At 56.9% G+C, this 16,196-nt stretch overlaps 5 protein-coding genes across 5 annotated transcripts; 4 read left to right on the top strand and 1 right to left on the bottom strand.

Moving 5' to 3' along the window:
• Positions 1-546: 546 nt before the first annotated feature.
• On the top strand, positions 547-2,706 carry BXZ73DRAFT_104295 (uncharacterized protein; the record flags this gene model as incomplete). Its single annotated transcript, XM_048015834.1, has 7 exons — positions 547-570; positions 624-770; positions 823-994; positions 1,058-1,207; positions 1,338-1,680; positions 1,729-2,620; positions 2,674-2,706. The coding sequence occupies 7 exons, from the start codon at positions 547-549 to the stop codon at positions 2,704-2,706; spliced, it is 1,761 nt and encodes a 586-aa protein (XP_047874819.1).
• Positions 2,707-4,533: 1,827 nt separating this feature from the next.
• Positions 4,534-6,365, top strand: BXZ73DRAFT_91712 (FAD/NAD-P-binding domain-containing protein; the record flags this gene model as incomplete). The annotated part of the gene is made up of 6 exons (XM_048026082.1): positions 4,534-4,939; positions 5,024-5,394; positions 5,527-5,682; positions 5,771-5,860; positions 5,927-5,977; positions 6,039-6,365. 6 exons carry the CDS (start codon positions 4,534-4,536, stop codon positions 6,363-6,365), a joined length of 1,401 nt encoding a protein of 466 aa, XP_047874818.1.
• A 1,516-nt stretch (positions 6,366-7,881) lies between these two features.
• BXZ73DRAFT_104293 (uncharacterized protein) lies at positions 7,882-9,215 on the top strand (the record flags this gene model as incomplete). The annotated part of the gene is made up of 2 exons (XM_048015833.1): positions 7,882-8,769; positions 8,832-9,215. 2 exons carry the CDS (start codon positions 7,882-7,884, stop codon positions 9,213-9,215), a joined length of 1,272 nt encoding a protein of 423 aa, XP_047874817.1.
• Positions 9,216-11,082: 1,867 nt separating this feature from the next.
• Positions 11,083-12,898, top strand: BXZ73DRAFT_79822 (uncharacterized protein; the record flags this gene model as incomplete). Its single annotated transcript, XM_048023167.1, has 5 exons — positions 11,083-11,129; positions 11,278-11,419; positions 11,503-11,544; positions 11,632-12,820; positions 12,852-12,898. 5 exons carry the CDS (start codon positions 11,083-11,085, stop codon positions 12,896-12,898), a joined length of 1,467 nt encoding a protein of 488 aa, XP_047874816.1.
• Positions 12,899-13,757: 859 nt separating this feature from the next.
• BXZ73DRAFT_79821 (uncharacterized protein) lies at positions 13,758-15,655 on the bottom strand (the record flags this gene model as incomplete). The annotated part of the gene is made up of 5 exons (XM_048023166.1): positions 13,758-13,839; positions 13,952-14,593; positions 14,993-15,012; positions 15,065-15,254; positions 15,282-15,655. The coding sequence occupies 5 exons, from the start codon at positions 15,653-15,655 to the stop codon at positions 13,758-13,760; spliced, it is 1,308 nt and encodes a 435-aa protein (XP_047874815.1).
• Positions 15,656-16,196: the final 541 nt, after the last annotated feature.

The following is a 16,196-nucleotide window of genomic DNA, read 5'->3' as shown; positions in this document are numbered from 1 at the left end:
CGACGCACACGCATAGACTGAACATTGCGTTCACGACCCAAATGATCGGTCATGAGCAGTCATGTATCGGTGTATACGAGCAGGAACGAATACTTGTGGCGAATTGGAGTGGGTTTCTGCATTGGGAGTGCACGCAGTACCGTTAAGCAGGAGTCATCTCCGCCACGTCTAGGAACACGCACCTGAGTCATCCCTGTTTTCCTCTTGTCTCGACGAGCCCAACAACATTCCAAGCCATGTGTCAAGGCCGAATCATAAAGAGTCAAGCGGGAAAGACGAGATGGGCGTGACAGTAGCTTGGTAGCAGGGGCCCTCCTGAGCACGAGGCAGCCGTCCACGACCTGTCTGGATGCGCCCCGTGCCAAAGCACTGCGGAGGCGGGAGGGTCGAAACAACGCGTACGTCCATGGACGCGATGTGGGAGGACGAAAGGACACAAGGTTCAGTCACGCTCTGGCGTCATAAGCACGTGCTATGACCCTCCGCGTCCGCACTCAGGGATGAGCGCCTCTCTCTCTCTCTCTCGCTGCGCCGGAAGATAATCCCATGAACGATGCGATGGACCTTTCTGTATGCAGTTAATTTACCGCTTATTCCCATTGCTGATAACGATAACCGTGGAGAACATATTGGTTTACAGGTATGAAGCTGGCAGGGATGTTGCGCTCATCTCCCTTGGCGTCTCGCGCACTGCTCAAGTGTTTTCGATCTTGGATGCGTTTCTGGCGCGCGAACCTCGGATGGTGAGGGAACGAGCATCGTTGAAGAAGGTACTCTACTCATATCTATTCCTTGCACTCGGAGAACTGACAAGCCCGCTAGCTCCGCAAGCCATACTTAGGAGCACCTGGCATTGTGCAGCTGAGTGACGACATCAAACACCAGGGACTCGAGGCGCTGTGTGAGTTCCTGAACCCGGGTGACTCAATCGAGGCGCATATCTCCGATCTGGGAGAGGACGTGGTCGTGTTCGTTGTTTATATTCTTCCACCAAGTGAGCCGTTCCGCTGCTGCGGGGTGTTTGACGGCTAATCGGAGGCACGGTGATGCATTCCAGTCACCCCGTACAGCTGGGCGACCGAACTTCACCTCCGGGTCCGCCAGCAACCCCAACAGGATCCCTTTGAAGCCGACGGATCTCGTATTCGTCAGGATATCGCCTCCCTTATCCCGTGGTATGAGAAGACGCCCAGCAGCATCATCGTTCGTGAGGAGTACGTAGCCGCTTGGAAGTGCATCATGAGCTCTTCCGAGAATTTTGTCATATTTGGGCAGCCCAGAATCGGCACGCAGTTCCGCGCCATTTTTAGGACTGATGCTAACCACTCGTCCGATAGGCAAATCTCTCTTTTTGATGTATGCCCTGCTTCGAGGGCTGTTCGACAGGATCGACAACCCCATTTTGTTCTGCATCAGCAAAAATTGCTTCATACTCTTCGAGGGAAATGGTGTTCGGCCAATCGAACCCTCCAGCATCTACCGAATCCCGAGGAATAGTCTAGTTCTGCTTGATGCAGTCGTCGATCCCGAGGTCGTCATAACATTGCCGGCCTCCATACGCATCATCCTTGCCACCTCCCCTCGGCCAGACCTGTGGAAGAAGTTCGCGAAGTACAAGCGTGCGCTATTCTATGTCATGAAGGTTTGGAGCGATGTTGACTTGAGATTTCTTGCGTCGACGTGAGTGACTAACAGTCCTGCTATGTTTGGACGCTCACGTCTTGTCAGTTTTGGCGGCCCAGAGTACTACACTCCATTGGAGCTCTCCTCCATCCTTGGGCCGTGTCCCAGCTCATGCACGCGCCTTGTACAGCGGATTTCAGGCGACTTGCTGGCGGACTTGGGAGGGCCAGAACATGGACTCCCCGAACTCAAGCTTGCCGACCTAGCAGCTGTCAACAGTCTCGTCGCATTCTTGCAAAACCCAGCTGGCCTTGTCGATCCTCCCTCTGGGTTTCACAGGTACTTCGTGCTGGAGCTCAAGGACAACGTGCAGAATCCAGTGACGAACATCGGCCCAGCCTGCACGCACTACGTTCCTACCCCTGTGCTCAAGCAAGCGGCTGTGGAGAAGTTCCTCGAGTTCAGGGCGCATCGTCGAGACGACATGATGGAACTGTACTCGGCTGTCAACGCCGTCGCCGGCTACTTCTTCGAGCCGATGACCATTGTGCGGACCTTGGCGACGGGTCGGAATGTCACCTGCCAGATGTTGAGCACGACGAAGAAGTTCACGCTGGAATCTCTAAAACCTCGCTACTTCGACAATTCCACGTCGGTCATCACGATCAGCAAGACTCGTAACGAGCTCCATGTTCCGTTGGAAAAAATTCACGCAAGCTTTGACGCCTTCGCGGTATCAGAGTCGGGCAAGCGCGTCACCCTCCTTCAGGTGACCCTCGGTAAGACGCCTTCCATGAAGGATTCTGGTATCGCAAATATCCTCGCTCGGCTGTTCCCTGGCGTAGTGCCAGACGACGTGACGCTCTCCTTCGTTTTTGTTGTGCAAAAGCACAAGAATGGGATGGCACTGGCCGGGAGCCGGTCGAAAAGTGGCTTCGATATTTCGGATCCGCCCAACATCGATGTTGGATACGCAGTCGTCAAGGATGAGGCTTTGGTAAGTAGGTTACTGGCAAGTTGGTTGTGCAACGTACTGATGGCCTGCAATAGGAGTGTCTCCAGCAAGACTTGCAACGTCACTAAAGGGAGATGGCTTGACCGAACCGCCCACAAATATTCGGAACTTTTGGTAAGTCTGCGTCGTCATCAACATGGTTTCGTTCGACACTGACACGAGTTCTACGGGCACCAGGTACACCTGTAGCGATTCAGTGCCTCTTTCGATCTTCTCTTTAATCCTTGCGATCGTTTGTACAATACAGTGAGGGTCCAGCAGTGTAGTCATACTGTAAGCCCGTTGAGCCGTACGATTGGGTTATGTATGTAGCATACAGATTGATTCACATCGACGTGCAGATGTGACAATATGCGGGTGAGATCGACGGCAGCGCAAAATACCACCATAGATCGGGTTATACACCGAGAAACAAGGTGTTATGCGACACTTTAATACGACTAGGCATCGTTCATTCCTTGGAAGCGATGTATATTTGATGTTCTTGTCTTTGACTCGCTGGAGCTACTTCGAGTCTGGGTCGGACGCATCCCATCCTCCCCGAGCAAGATCTTGTTTGTCTGGATCGTGACGGTAGTCGGGCACGAAACGGCAGTAGGGGACTATCCGGGGAAGGGCATGCGTATCACTTCGGGCAGAACAACAGCAGATGACTACATACCACACCGTCCGGCAAGCTCTCTGCTCTTCTCTATTCAAGGCTGTGTCTCGAACCCGCATCGGACGATCCCTCGGTCATTTTGCGAAACGGGACAAGTCGCATGCGGGATAGTGCCGCGAGGTCGCCAGGCTCTATCGTTTTGAAAAGCGCGTCCATGCCCCGCAGCGGTGATACTGGATGTCCACTGATCCATCGACTTGTTGCGGACTATCGTAGGAGAAGGAACGAAAGAACTACACGTGAGACGAGTTGCGGAAAGGTGACAGACAGAGAGCGTACGCTTCGAAACCGGCGTTGCGCGCACGACCGTTGTGCAGCACGATATCCGGAGCTTAGAGTTCACCTCAGCAAGGAGTGGATTGGAGTCTAGCTCTACAATGGGAAGAGCATAGATCACACCGTCAGGGTGACAGTAGTTCTGCGATAGATATGAGCACGCACCTGTTGAACCATCCCCATTCTCTTCTCATCTCGATTTTCGACAGATCCAACGGCGCTCCGAGGTATGGGTCGACGAGCGAATTTGGTACGATCTCATCGAGAAGTTGTAGCCATGCAAGGCGGATGACGTTGGTGCGCATCTCGAGGGGCTTCGGAGGACATGGCCAGGCGGGGAGAGAGTGCGAGTAGCGGTTGAGTTTGACCGTGGAAGAACGCGGGGTGCAGACGAGGACAAGTCGTCCAGGGTACTACAGATCTGTGAGCATACCGGTACCACAGCAGTATAGTGGCCTTCACCTCTCTCTGATACTCGTTGTGGCAGAATGGAGAGGAATGTGCGCCGACCTCGCAGTGCGCAGCGACAAAGAGTCTAGGGTTAAGGTGTGTCTTCCGCCCCCTTTCCCAGAACGAGCTCCCACGCGTCTCGCTTCGCTCCGATGACATCGCGCTCTGAGCAAGGACGAGGCATGACGGACTCGAGCGTCGCGAGCAGCGGGCGCGACTTCTGCTTCTGCGGTGTCCACCAATGCCGCGCACTCAACGCCTGCACTAAGCAGATGAGTGATGCTGACGCCCCGACAGCCTGCCCGCTGCAGGATTGCACAACGCTCACATTCCTCCGCCGCCGCCTTCTCGCTTTTTTCCTCTGCAGTTCATCAGCACCGGAAAAGCGGACGGGCAGTAGCGGACGTTGCGTTTGCATAAAGCATGAAGGCCAGCGGGACGGACACCCAACTTCTCAGCATACTCAACACATACTTCCTCACCGTCCACCTCGACAACGCTCAACAACATGGTTGCCTCCGAAAACCCGCAGAAGCTCCGTATCGCCATCGCGTATGCTACCTTCCGCCTGCACCCAGATGATCCATGCTCACTATTCGAACGCAGTGGCTCTGGCTTCGGTGGTCTTTTGCTCGCAATTTTCCTGCAAAAGTACTGCCCGGACCATGAGATCGACATATACGAAGCCGCCCACGAATTCGGCGAGATCGGGGCCGGCGTCGCCATGTGGCCTCGCGTCTGGCAAGTGCTCAGGTACATCGGCTTGGAGGACCAGCTGCTCGAGGCGACTGGCACTCTGAACAAGGAAGGTGCGCACTTGAGGCAGCTACAGAGACGGTTCATTCGTATCTTACCCTTGCATCGGGTCTCGCGTTGCACCTACGCTATCACAAGGGTGACGAGGAAGGCGCTCCGTTCGTTCATTCTTTCTCTGCCGACAGTGAGCACTTTATACCCTCCTGCGCTTGAACTGCCTCCTGATCACACCGTATCTCTAGTGTTCGCCTTCCACCGATCTCAGCTCCACAAGGTCCTCGTGGACAACGTCAAGGACAAGGACAAGGTCGTTCACTTTTCCAAACGCCTTGTCTCCTACTCCGAGCCCGCCTTCATTGACGAACCGATCACTCTCACCTTCAAAGACGGTACTACGGCGACCTGCGACCTGCTTCTCGGAAGCGACGGCATTCGGTCTGCGGTCCGACACACCATGTACACCGGGCTCGCGAACGAAGCCGAGGGCGTCCGTGCGGAAGAGTTGCGGGAGATGATCGACCCTGTCTGGTCCGGAATGGTCGTGTACCGCGGCCTTGTGCCCGCAGGTCAGGTTCAAAACACCAAGTTGGACCTCGGACACGTCGCGATAATTGTGAGTGTGTCACCGCGGTATTGTTGCACTTGTCATTAACGATCACGGGCGGCCCCTCAGTACGTGGGCAAGCACAAGGTGAGCGATTCCATTTGATAGCTATGTCGGATCCTCTGACGCGGCCGCTATCAGAGCCTCATGTCCTACGCGGTCTCGCGCGGAGAGTTCATCAACGTAGCTGCATTCGTCGGGATCCCTGATGGTGAGGGAAAGTCATACGAAGGCCCGTGGAGTGCGCCAGTGACGCAAGAGGAAGTCGCCGCGCAATATGCGACCTGGGACTCTGATGTTCAACTGCTCGCCAAGGCAAGTCGCCACGACTTCTTGCGCACCCGCCTCTGCTGATGTCGACCACGCCCTGCTCGTTTCATCTCAGAATATCGAGAAGCCGTCAGTCTGGGCGGTGAACACGGTTCGCTATCTGCCGACCTACGTGAAGGGTCGCGTCGCGCTTCTTGGGGATGCGGTACGTGCTGCCGCTCGGGTCAGCCCCTCTCCCACCGTGATGCTGACCATCTGCTTTACACCGCAGGCCCACGCCATGACGCCCAACCAAGGGTCCGGCGCCGGTCAGGCCATCGAGGCAAGTTCTTCTCGCTCCGCGTCCCCCCATCCCCTTCTCTGACGCTGACCGCTGCCCATAGGACGGCTTCATTCTCGCGACGATCCTCTCCCAGCCCGGGGTCTCGCGCGCGACGCTGCCCGAGGCGCTCGAGATCTACGACGCCCTCCGTCGGCCGGTCTCGCAGGGCGTCCACCGGCGCTCGCGCCAGACGGGGCACATCGTCAGCCTCGAGAGCGCGGGGTGGGAGAACGTGAGCGCGGCGGAGAGCGCGCGGGGCGGGTTCCCGAAGGATATGTTCGATCGGGTCGGGGCGGAGATCGAGAAGGAGATGGCGTGGGTGGGGGCGTCGAGCGTCATGGACGACCGTGCGCGGGCGTGCGAGATGGTCAGGGAGAGGTTGGTGTAGCGGTGTGGCTGCAGTGGCTTTTAAGTACTTCACTAGTGGGTGATGGGTTGTGATTACAATCTACTAATGCTCCTCTCCTCCAATTCGCCCGCAGATTCATCGCCAAAACGGGCTTCACTGCCCGTCCTCGTCCTAGAGTCTCGTGGGGAGGGAGCTCAGTCCGCTTCCCCATACACCTCGCACGCCACTGCTACTACACCTCGATCTCCACCTCCGTCATGACGCCCTCGTCGTCGTCCGCCTCAGACCCACGCTCAGTCGAAGACCTAGATCCCACTGGAGCCCACGCCGTGCCAGGTCTCAGAAGAATGGGGGCGAGGAGAGGCCTTATCGAGGGATGCGAGGGCAAGATCATGTGCAGTTGGCGATGGGGCGGCCCGCCCGGCACCCAGCCAGACGCGTGGCCCGGACCGACAATCCGGCCACTGGAGTCTTCGTTAGTCTCCTCCTTGCTGGCAACGTCGACCCCCCTCCCTTCTGTTCTGCACGCAGGCTGTATCCGCATTCACCAACCTCGTTACCCCTGTCTCTCCATCCACGCTCTACTCGCCTTTTCGGTGACTATGCAGCGGTATTCCAGGTTTGGCCAGCCTGAAATCACGGCATAATCTACTTTGAAACGTTTGGGCTCAGGGTGAAAGCAGTTTCGGTGTGTAGCTCTATTTCGCAAACCCCCATACCTGCGGCCTTTTCCCCATCCCCTCTTCGTCCATTTCTTCGACGCCATAGTATGTCAGTCCAAATCACTGGTATTCCGTAGGGTCACTCCTTGGTCCATCTCGTCGACCCCCTTACTATGTCACTCCTTTGTTCTGCTGCCGTCTTTAACGACCACGTTTCCGACTATGTACTTCTACACATGTTTACTGCACATACGTCCTCGGTTGCGTGTCCGACTACTCCACTTACCTTTATAGTCACCATGCTCGAGTTTGTGGTCGAGCCGTCGCGGTCGCTTAGGTAATCCATGTGACCGGAGCTTTGTATTACTTAGCGTAGACGGCTTATGTATCTCTCTCTCTCCTCTCTCTCCCTCCCCTACTACTAGTCAGACCACTCCCCTATGCACGGAACGTTGCGCACCTTGAACAACGATGTCCTCATCGATGTCTTGTTTTACGTTCGTCAATCCGAACGCGGCGATGCCCGTGCCTCCGAACTCCTTCCCCTCTCGCGGACTTGCAAGTGGTTGCGCGATCTCTGCATGCCCCTCTTGTTCAGAGAGCTCCCCCTCATCTACCGGTGGTCTGACCGGTTCCTTCCGCAATCACTCTGGCCGTTTGTACGGTAAGTCTCGACTCTGTGCCGAATTTATTCATCGCCCACCCGTCCCCCTGCAGCGTGCTCAGTCTCGGTGCCGGCTTCTTCAGCGTGGAGCGCATAGAGAGCCACCACGGCTGGCCGTCCGTTCCCGCTCAACAAAAGAACGGGATCGTCGAAGAGCAGGCACTAGCAGCAGCTTTGCGATTTGCTACCTCGAGGATGCCCTCTCTCCACTCGATCATCGTTAACCGCGATGTGTGCAGCACTGGATCCGTCGATGCTCGATCCCCAAGTCTGTGGTCTTCCTTTGCCCATCATACTCGCCATCCTCGACACCCCCACGCTACGTCATTTGCAAGTCAAGGGCACTCTTTGCCATCCGCTCGGCCACAGCCAGGGGTCTGAACGGTTCACAATTCAAGGACGCCTCACCGAATTCAGGCACATTCTTGACGACTTGCGTCAAGAACCTCGAGAATACACGTCCGAAGCCATCCTGCTCAAATCCATAGTTCTTCCCTTTCACGCGACGCTGAACGTCCTGGAGCTCCCGGTGGAGAACGCACCGCTGCGGGACATGGGCAATCACGACTGGCCCCAACTTCGCTCTCTTAGGCTCTACGGCTTCCCTCCCCCGGCCGAAACCATCGGTCGCCCCATCATCGAGACGCTCGCTCGCATGCCCCGCCTCCGCTCCCTCAACCTCCAGTTCTCCGTCCTCCAAAGCGGCGAAAACGACCCTATCTGGCCCCAGAGTTGGGCGGATGCCCCCTTTCCCTGGCCGGAGCTTGAAGAGCTCTTCGTCACGCACCCCGTCTCCGCAGACGGCCTTTGGTCACGCCTCCCTCCCGCCCTCCGCACCCTCTCTCTCCGCGAATGGCCGCCCACGTGGGAGTATGATATCATCGAGCAGAGAGCTGGCTGTCACAGAAAAGACGTGGCGCTTCCGCCCGCGGAGCTGCAGCGAATCCTCCGCCAATGCCCCCTTGCGTCGCTCACGTCTCTCGGGCTCGGCTACACGGTCGACTCAGCAGAGGGCGCACTGCTCGCCTACGTGGTGAGCGGGTGCCCGCTGCTCCGCGTCCTCGGTCTCTATCGTATGCCGCTCCATTGCAAGGGTTGTCAGTCGAAGCGGGCTTTCGTACGTCTCTTCATCCGACGCGCCAGACCTTCGTAAACCCCATAGCTAAGTGACGGATCTAGGAGGATATCGCTCGCCAGCTCCGCCCTCTCCGCAACTTGCGCACACTGCTCCTGCACGTCGACCAGAGGGAAACCTCGATCGTGGAGCTGCTGATGACGTGCATGAGGGTGGGCTACTACCTCGAGGCGCTGAACCTCTACTACATCACGGACATCTTTCAGGCGGAGCTGACTGGCCTGCCGCGCATGGTCGCCCTCTGTACACAGGAATGTGGCGGCGAGACTCTCGCAAAGGTGATTGCGCTCAACCAGAGCTGGCTCGGGCGTTCGTGGAGATGGAGGGCCGATGACGACTTCCCTTGGGATTGGTGGGCCGATGTTCGCCTCTTCGTCCACGGTGATGCGGACTGCCTGCGTGAGGACCCCGAAATGTTGTACGAGTAGGCCTGTTCATATAGTATTGTAATTTGTGCCCCCCCCCCCCCCCCCCCCCCCCACTGCCCCCGGTAAACAAGAAGCGAGACGAGAAGCACGACCCAAACGCGCCTCAATCGCTCCCCCACCCACAGACCTCCATCGCGCCGCCCCAGGGCATCGTGCCCCACTGCGTGTCGATGTCGTGCAGCAATCCCTCCCCGGGGTAGTCCCCACGGTACACCTCCCTGTCGAAACCGAAGTCCCCGCCCCCGCTCCGCCTTTTCTTCAACCGCCCTCGGCCCTTCGGTCTTTTTTTTTTTTTTTTTTTTTTGTCGTCCTCGTTTAACGCCCTCGAGGGCAGAGCCCTATGGTAGGCGTACAGTACAAAGTCTAAATCTACGCGATCAGGCCACTCAGTGGCAGTGCTGTTGCCTTTGGCGACGCCTATGCGACGTGCCGCGTACCGCATCTGTAACAGTGATGCGAGTTCGTACGAGTGCACTCTGTGTACCAATTGTAGAAGCTCGTACGAATTAAATCCATCCCACCAAATATGTGGGGCTTCATCTTCCAATAAAGCGTTGATGTGTCATGATGGCATCAGGACCGTCACTGTCATGTTATTATGCAAAGCCACAGGGGCCCTCCTTTCGATGTAAGTCCTACAGATGCGTCGGCAGTGTTGTGGCTCCACACCGCTGGTGCATTCGTTAAGTGTTCAATCGTACGAGGTGAAACTGAAAACCTGATAAATATCAGCTGGTACTTTCATTGAATGCGAAAACGCACGCGGAGCGAAGAGATAAAAGACGCATTCAATTCCGTGCGTAATCTGCGATGGTGTTTGTAGAACAGACCTGCGTTCGTACGAGAATGTAGGTGTGGGCAATGCTCGTACGAGGCGAAATGGAAAACCTGATAAATACCAGTTGATGAGTTCATTGAATGCGAAAACGCACGCGGAGCGAAGAGATAAAAGACGCATTCAATTCCGTGCGTAATCTGCGATGGTGTGTGTAGAACAGACCTGCGTTCGTACGAGAATGTAGGTGTGGGCAATGCTCGTACGAGGCGAAATGGAAAACCTGATAAATACCAGTTGATGAGTTCATTGAATGCGAAAACGCACGCGGAGCGAAGAGATAAAAGACGCATTCAATTCTGTGCGTAATCTGCGATGGTGTGTGTAGAACAGACCTGCGTTCGTACGAGAATGTAGGTGTGGGCAATGCTCGTACGAGGCGAAATGGAAAACCTGATAAATACCAGTTGATGAGTTCATTGAATGCGAAAACGCACGCGGAGCGAAGAGATAAAAGACGCATTCAATTCCGTGCGTAATCTGCGATGGTGTGTGTAGAACAGACCTGCGTTCGTACGAGAATGTAGGTGTGGGCAATGCTCGTACGAGGCGAAACGGGAAACCTGATAAATATTAGTTGATGCGTTCATTGTGCGATGGGCAGAGGAACAACAATACGCTCACTGCAGTTCCGAACTTGTGATGTTATCAGCGGTCCTTCGACTGCGTCGGCATCGCCACTGTGTATTGCCCCAACCTGATGATTTTTTCTGAGGGCCCAAATGTGGCTTTGATTAATGCGTCATTGCATTGGTCAAGGTTTTGCCGACCGTGAGCTGCAACAAGGTTTCAGGTACGGGGCCTGCTGGCCGTGTGCACTCGTGGTTACCGTTTGTGGGCACTGCATTTCCCTTCTCACAGCGAAGTCTCCTGTTAATCGGCTATATGATTGACTGTGCCGTTCTCCACCCCACCCTATGTTCGACGGCGCTGCCATTTCCTAAGTCCCCGTACCAGTCCGCTATTTCACCACAGACTCTTGTTAGCCTCCCGCAGGCTCTTATCGGACATGATCTCCAGTGGGCCCTGTAGATGTCTAAATTTTGGTACAAGTTTGCAGCTAGACAGATGCTCAAATGGTATGCTTCCTGGAATCGCATCGGATGCAGATGGACCTTCTCAGCGCATCGTCAGTTGTCGTTGGTGACAGCGAGCGGGCCCCGCCACCGTATTTCTTCACACGCTGATAGCTCTCATGAATTTTTGCATTCTATCTTTCATGTGTAGGGCTGTTCTCCACTTCTCAGTATCGGATGGGGGCTTTGCTCCCCTGGGAGCATGCTGCTTTCAAGAAAGACAAAGCGGGGATTATGTGTTGAGGGCTATACCTGATTGGAAGGTGCCCGTCATGGAAGCAATCCTGTTGAAGGTGCGTGGTTTCAGGAATCAATACTGCCATCTTCAGAAACCGCACGCTGAGCGGACGCTGCTCATGACACCGAAGCAAGACAGGTGCCGAAGCTGGGCCACGTACTTAAGGGTGACTGGGCTCGAGTGAGCATCCATCCACCCCGCTGCTTCTTGCTCCTCGCTGCCATCTGTGAGTTTCTCTTTTCCCTCCATGTCGTCCACTTCCCATAGCTCTTCGTAGTCACCGCAATGCAGGCTTCGTCAATCGCCTCCATTGGGCGTCCCTCAATGCCTTTCACAATCACTGTGAGCGTGACTCCGGCTGACCCTGGGCCCGACTCCCCTGCCATCGGCGCTGAGCGCAACCGCGATCGGGCGGCTCCCCCACCTCCTCTTCCTGCTGCTCATAGCCGGCCCATCCCATTCGCCTACGACACCTCGACACAGCAAACTCCGATGGCTTCCCGCCAGCCCCTCCCGGTTCCCCCATCCCACTCCTACCAGCCCAGGTATGGGCCCCCCGGCACCTCGCCGCTCGGTCAACCACTGCCTCTTGAACCCGTGAGTCGACGTAGTTCCCCGACTGGCTCCGACGACGAGCGGCCCTATGGCCATTGTTGTGTATACGGTAGAGTGATCCTCTTGCTCGAGGACCTTCAAGAATCTGTCGTCGACCTCCGGGACCGCGCCACCTATGTGTACACTCAGATTGATGGGTTCAAGGACGAATATGAGCTGGCCTCTCGTGGTGGGTTCCACCATATTGGTCCTGCGGATTTCATCCCCGTCGCTGATACCTTTGCATACAGCCCTTCGACAAACCGAGGGCCTTATCCAGACATTGGCTTCGCACGCTCAGCCACCCGTCCCCCCATGTCCCCCACCACAACAAACTCATCTGGATGCACCCACTGGTCCACTGGATTCCCGAAGACTTACGCGTCAGCACCCACCCCTTCTGCTGCCATCCCAGAAAGCTCTTCCACGGAGGTCCCGTCGACCGGAGATGCGGCTGCTGGGCGCGCTTGTGGGGTCCCGGTCCCGCCAGCCTCAGAGACGTTCGGCACGTCTGTCTCGGATCCCGCTCAGGCCTCCCACGTGGCCTCTTCCTCAACTTCAACGCACTCGGCGTCTCTGGTGTTGCCCATCTCTGACACATCGGGGTCAGCGAACTTGATGGCGGCACAGACGGTTGCGTCGGCGTTGGAGCCGGGCGTCGGCCAGGGGTCTGGTTCACGGCTCTCGCCGTCCTCCTTTCCACGTCTCCCCGGCATCTCGCGCTACTCGCGTGCATCGGCGGAGTCATTCAGGGGCCACGGCGTTGTAGGTATGGTCCCAGGAGGGCCTCGCTACCCACAGCGCGGCGCGTCTGAAGAGTGGGTAATCACGAGGGAGAGTGGCGAATTGTATCTCGGCACTGGTGAGTGCAGACTTTATATGTTATTTCGCAGCATCCTCACATGTATCCGGCACCGCTGGTGGGAAAGCAGACCACTAGGTTGGCCGCAGTGTGCAACCTCGAGCGTACAGTGTCATCGCTCAGCTCTTGTACGTGCTGGACGCGGTGTGTTAAAAACCGGACTCATCAGCTGTTTTTACGAGATGAGTTGCTTGGACAATGTTTCGTGGAGTTTCAATCGCGCTGAGTTTACCCCCTGTCAATCCACTGCCACGTCAGATACTTGCGAGTTTCCCTATGCCACTCCTCTTCCAACACTCCCTTTTGTCGCCACCTCTCCCTTGTACTCGATGCCTGTTATTTCTTGATGAGCGATACCGACCGTTCCTACATGGACGGCAGTAATATATGTGATCTTTGAATTCTTGCACTCTTTCAACCCATTTCTGCATTGAATTGAACACCGCCCTACTAGAGGACTGACGAGGGAGTGCAGGGGTAGGAAGTAATTTTGAATAAATCCCCCAATGCGCGGAGGACCAGTGGTTCTCAACGGCGTTGGTGTAACGCCGGTCGGCTAATGGGCGCCTACCACCGCCGATGGAGTCAGGGGCGGTCGGCGTAGGCTTTGATCGCCGATAGACTTTCCGGCCTACATCGCCAAGTCTTTCCAGTTGGCTCTGGGAAGGTACCACTACACTACTCTTGTTACCATTGGCCGCCTTTCGGAGTTTATGATGGGCTTCTTGCAAAACATCTATCACGCGATGGCAAACGGTGTCATTCTCGGTCAAGAGCAGGATGCGCAGTGTGAGAGGGTTTGTAAAATACATGAAACGTGGAACAAGTAATCTTCATCGGGATTCTTTTGTACGGCTTAAGCTCGCGGTCGTACCGCCTACATCTGTGCTGACTCCAAGTGAGCTGACGCGCGTCGCAACCTGGGCATAAAAGAGCCCTATGAAAACTGCCGCGTCTTGATGGCCGGCTCTCTAAACGGCGCAGGTGGTGCTTCGATATTCAGCAGTGCGTCCTGCATACTGCTCGTTGAGAAGCGCTCTAGAGTAGACCACGCCAACGACCGCAAGGCAGTCGGTGGGGCTCTCCCAAAGGGTGCGGGCGGAGGGTCGAGTTCTGCAGGTGCGGACGCACCCAACGGCAGTGGCGGTCGCTGGAGCCGCACCGGCGCGGCCTCCCGAAGGCGTGGAAGGCGGCGAGCGTCGCCGGGGGGTGCTGCTGGCGGCGGCGGTTGTCTTCCCGACGGCCCTCCGAACGGCGTGGGTGGGCGGTCGAGTATGCGGCGCATATGCATCCAACGCGGTGGCGGTCGCTGGAGCCGCACCGCGCGGCCCTCCCGAACGGCGTGGATAGGCGGTCGAGCGTCGCCGGGGAGGTGCTGCTGAGCGGCGCGGGTTGGTCTTCACCGACGCAGCCCTCCCGAACGGGGTGGGGCGGTCGAGTGATGCAGGCGTATGCATCCAACGGCGGTGGCGGTCGCTGGAGCCGCACCGGCGCGGCCTCCCGAACGGCGTGGGCGTGCGGTCGAGTGCTACAGCCGCGGCTGCACCAAACGGCGGTGGCGGTCTTTCAACTTTCACAGGCGTAAGCCTTTCCAGCGAGGCCGTTGGGCGGTCGGGCGTTGCCGATGAGAGGCTGCTGAATGGTGGCGGTGGCCGTTCGAGCTTCGCCGGGACAGACCTGCTGAATGGCGTGAACGGATGATCTAGGCTCGCAGGCGTGGGCCTCCAGAGCTTTGCAGACGGCGGGCGGTCGAGCGTCGATGTTGAGGGTCCGCTGAATGGCAGGGCGGGCATTCGAGCGTCGCTAGAGTCGGGGCGCCCCGCGGGATGAGGAGAAGGGAGCACTTGTGGAATGTTTCGGTGGTGGGGCTGCCCCATGGTTCGTTGGCTGGTTGTCTGTGTCCTTCGAGGCGAGCTCCCTGGACAGCAGTGGTGGGGGGCTGAGGTCTGTGTGCGTGGGCAGATTTTGGGAAAGCGCTGGTGGAGGCGGTGAGGAGAGTCCAAGACGCGAGTTCGACGCGGCTGATGCAGGGTAGTGAGTTGGCGCATTGGTGGAAGGCGGTAAGTCGGAGCATTCCCAGATGCTCTCGTAATTAGAATGCACTTCGTTCGTCTGTATTTGGGGCAGCCGTGAGTATCATGAACTTGATGGGTTGGTAGAAAGTGAACGCACCTGAGGCGCACGGCCAAGAGCTGCAAAAGGAGGCTGAGCCGCAGCTGATCGGGAAGCCTGGCTGCCACGGACTGCGGTCTGGGAATATCTGATGCGCAATGGTAAAAGCCGCAGCGACGCCGCAAGAATGGTCGTCTTTCTGCTCTTCGCAGCGATTGACTTGCTGTCGAACTTCCACATGCGGACCGGCCTGCCAGTCGCCCTGTCGATGGCTGCCGAAACCTTCCCCATCTTGCGCTTTGCGCTTGGAAGCAAGGTGGTGCTATACAACGGCTTTGAGTCGGCATACCTGATGATGCCAAGAGCGATGTCAAAGACGACGGTGATCCAATGGGAGTCTAAGTGCCAAGGTATGTACAGCGTCGCATCCTTTTGGAAGACGCGGCGAACAATCCAACGCGAGAACCTCTCCGCGAGCTTCTTCGCCGAGTAGCCCGAAACGCCGGGGGAAAGGACGAACGCGACACCTCGAAGAGGCGTTTCACGAATCTCGGAGTTGAGCATAATTGCGACGAGGTCGAGGACATCTGAGTTGATCCATTGATTGGACGAGGCGAGACGGGGTGCGGCGTGTCGCCACACGTGGTCTGTGGCCGGTAGGAAAGATAAGTGGCGAAGGACGTCCTCGCACTCCGCAACAGGCCACGCGCCAGTGTCGCACATGTGGAGCACCCACGTTCTTGAGCGTAGATATCCCCGACGCATGCTGTAAACGTCAGATAGCAAAACCCAGAGTTCTACAAACCATATAGGCAGCCGAGAGGATGGCGCCCCTGGATGGATCACGGAAAGAGTTTCTGGGCCAAAGGTGGTGATGTGAGGCAGGGTGACGGCCGTGGTTGCCGAATAGTGGTCCACGAGAGCAACCCAACGGGGGATATCAGCAGGTGCATCCGGCTTGTGCGGGGAATAGTCCAAATTTGCGCCGGGTTGCCACGGAAGTGGGTTGGGAGCCGAGTGGAAGTCGCGGCTAAGGAGTTGTTCGACGTGCAAGTCGGCGAAGGGATGAAAAGTTTGGCGGCGGTTGACGGCATTGTCTTCGAGTCCCAAACCGAGAGTGGGCCAGAACCTGGTTGCTCGGAATCCGCAACGGATCTATGCTCGATGAGCAACGTTACGGCGCTTCCCAACGACGCGTGCGATGCCACCACCTAATGCAGATGTTGGACCTGCTGAAACGTTCTTTAGGCGAACAAATGCGTAA

The sequence above is a fragment of the Epithele typhae genome, assembly GCF_022376455.1.
Source record: "Epithele typhae strain CBS 203.58 chromosome Unknown BXZ73scaffold_50, whole genome shotgun sequence".
NCBI classification, from domain to species: Eukaryota; Fungi; Basidiomycota; class Agaricomycetes; order Polyporales; family Epitheliaceae; genus Epithele; species Epithele typhae.
Note: the sequence above shows the minus strand (reverse complement) of the source record. Positions and strands in the feature narration are given on the sequence as shown.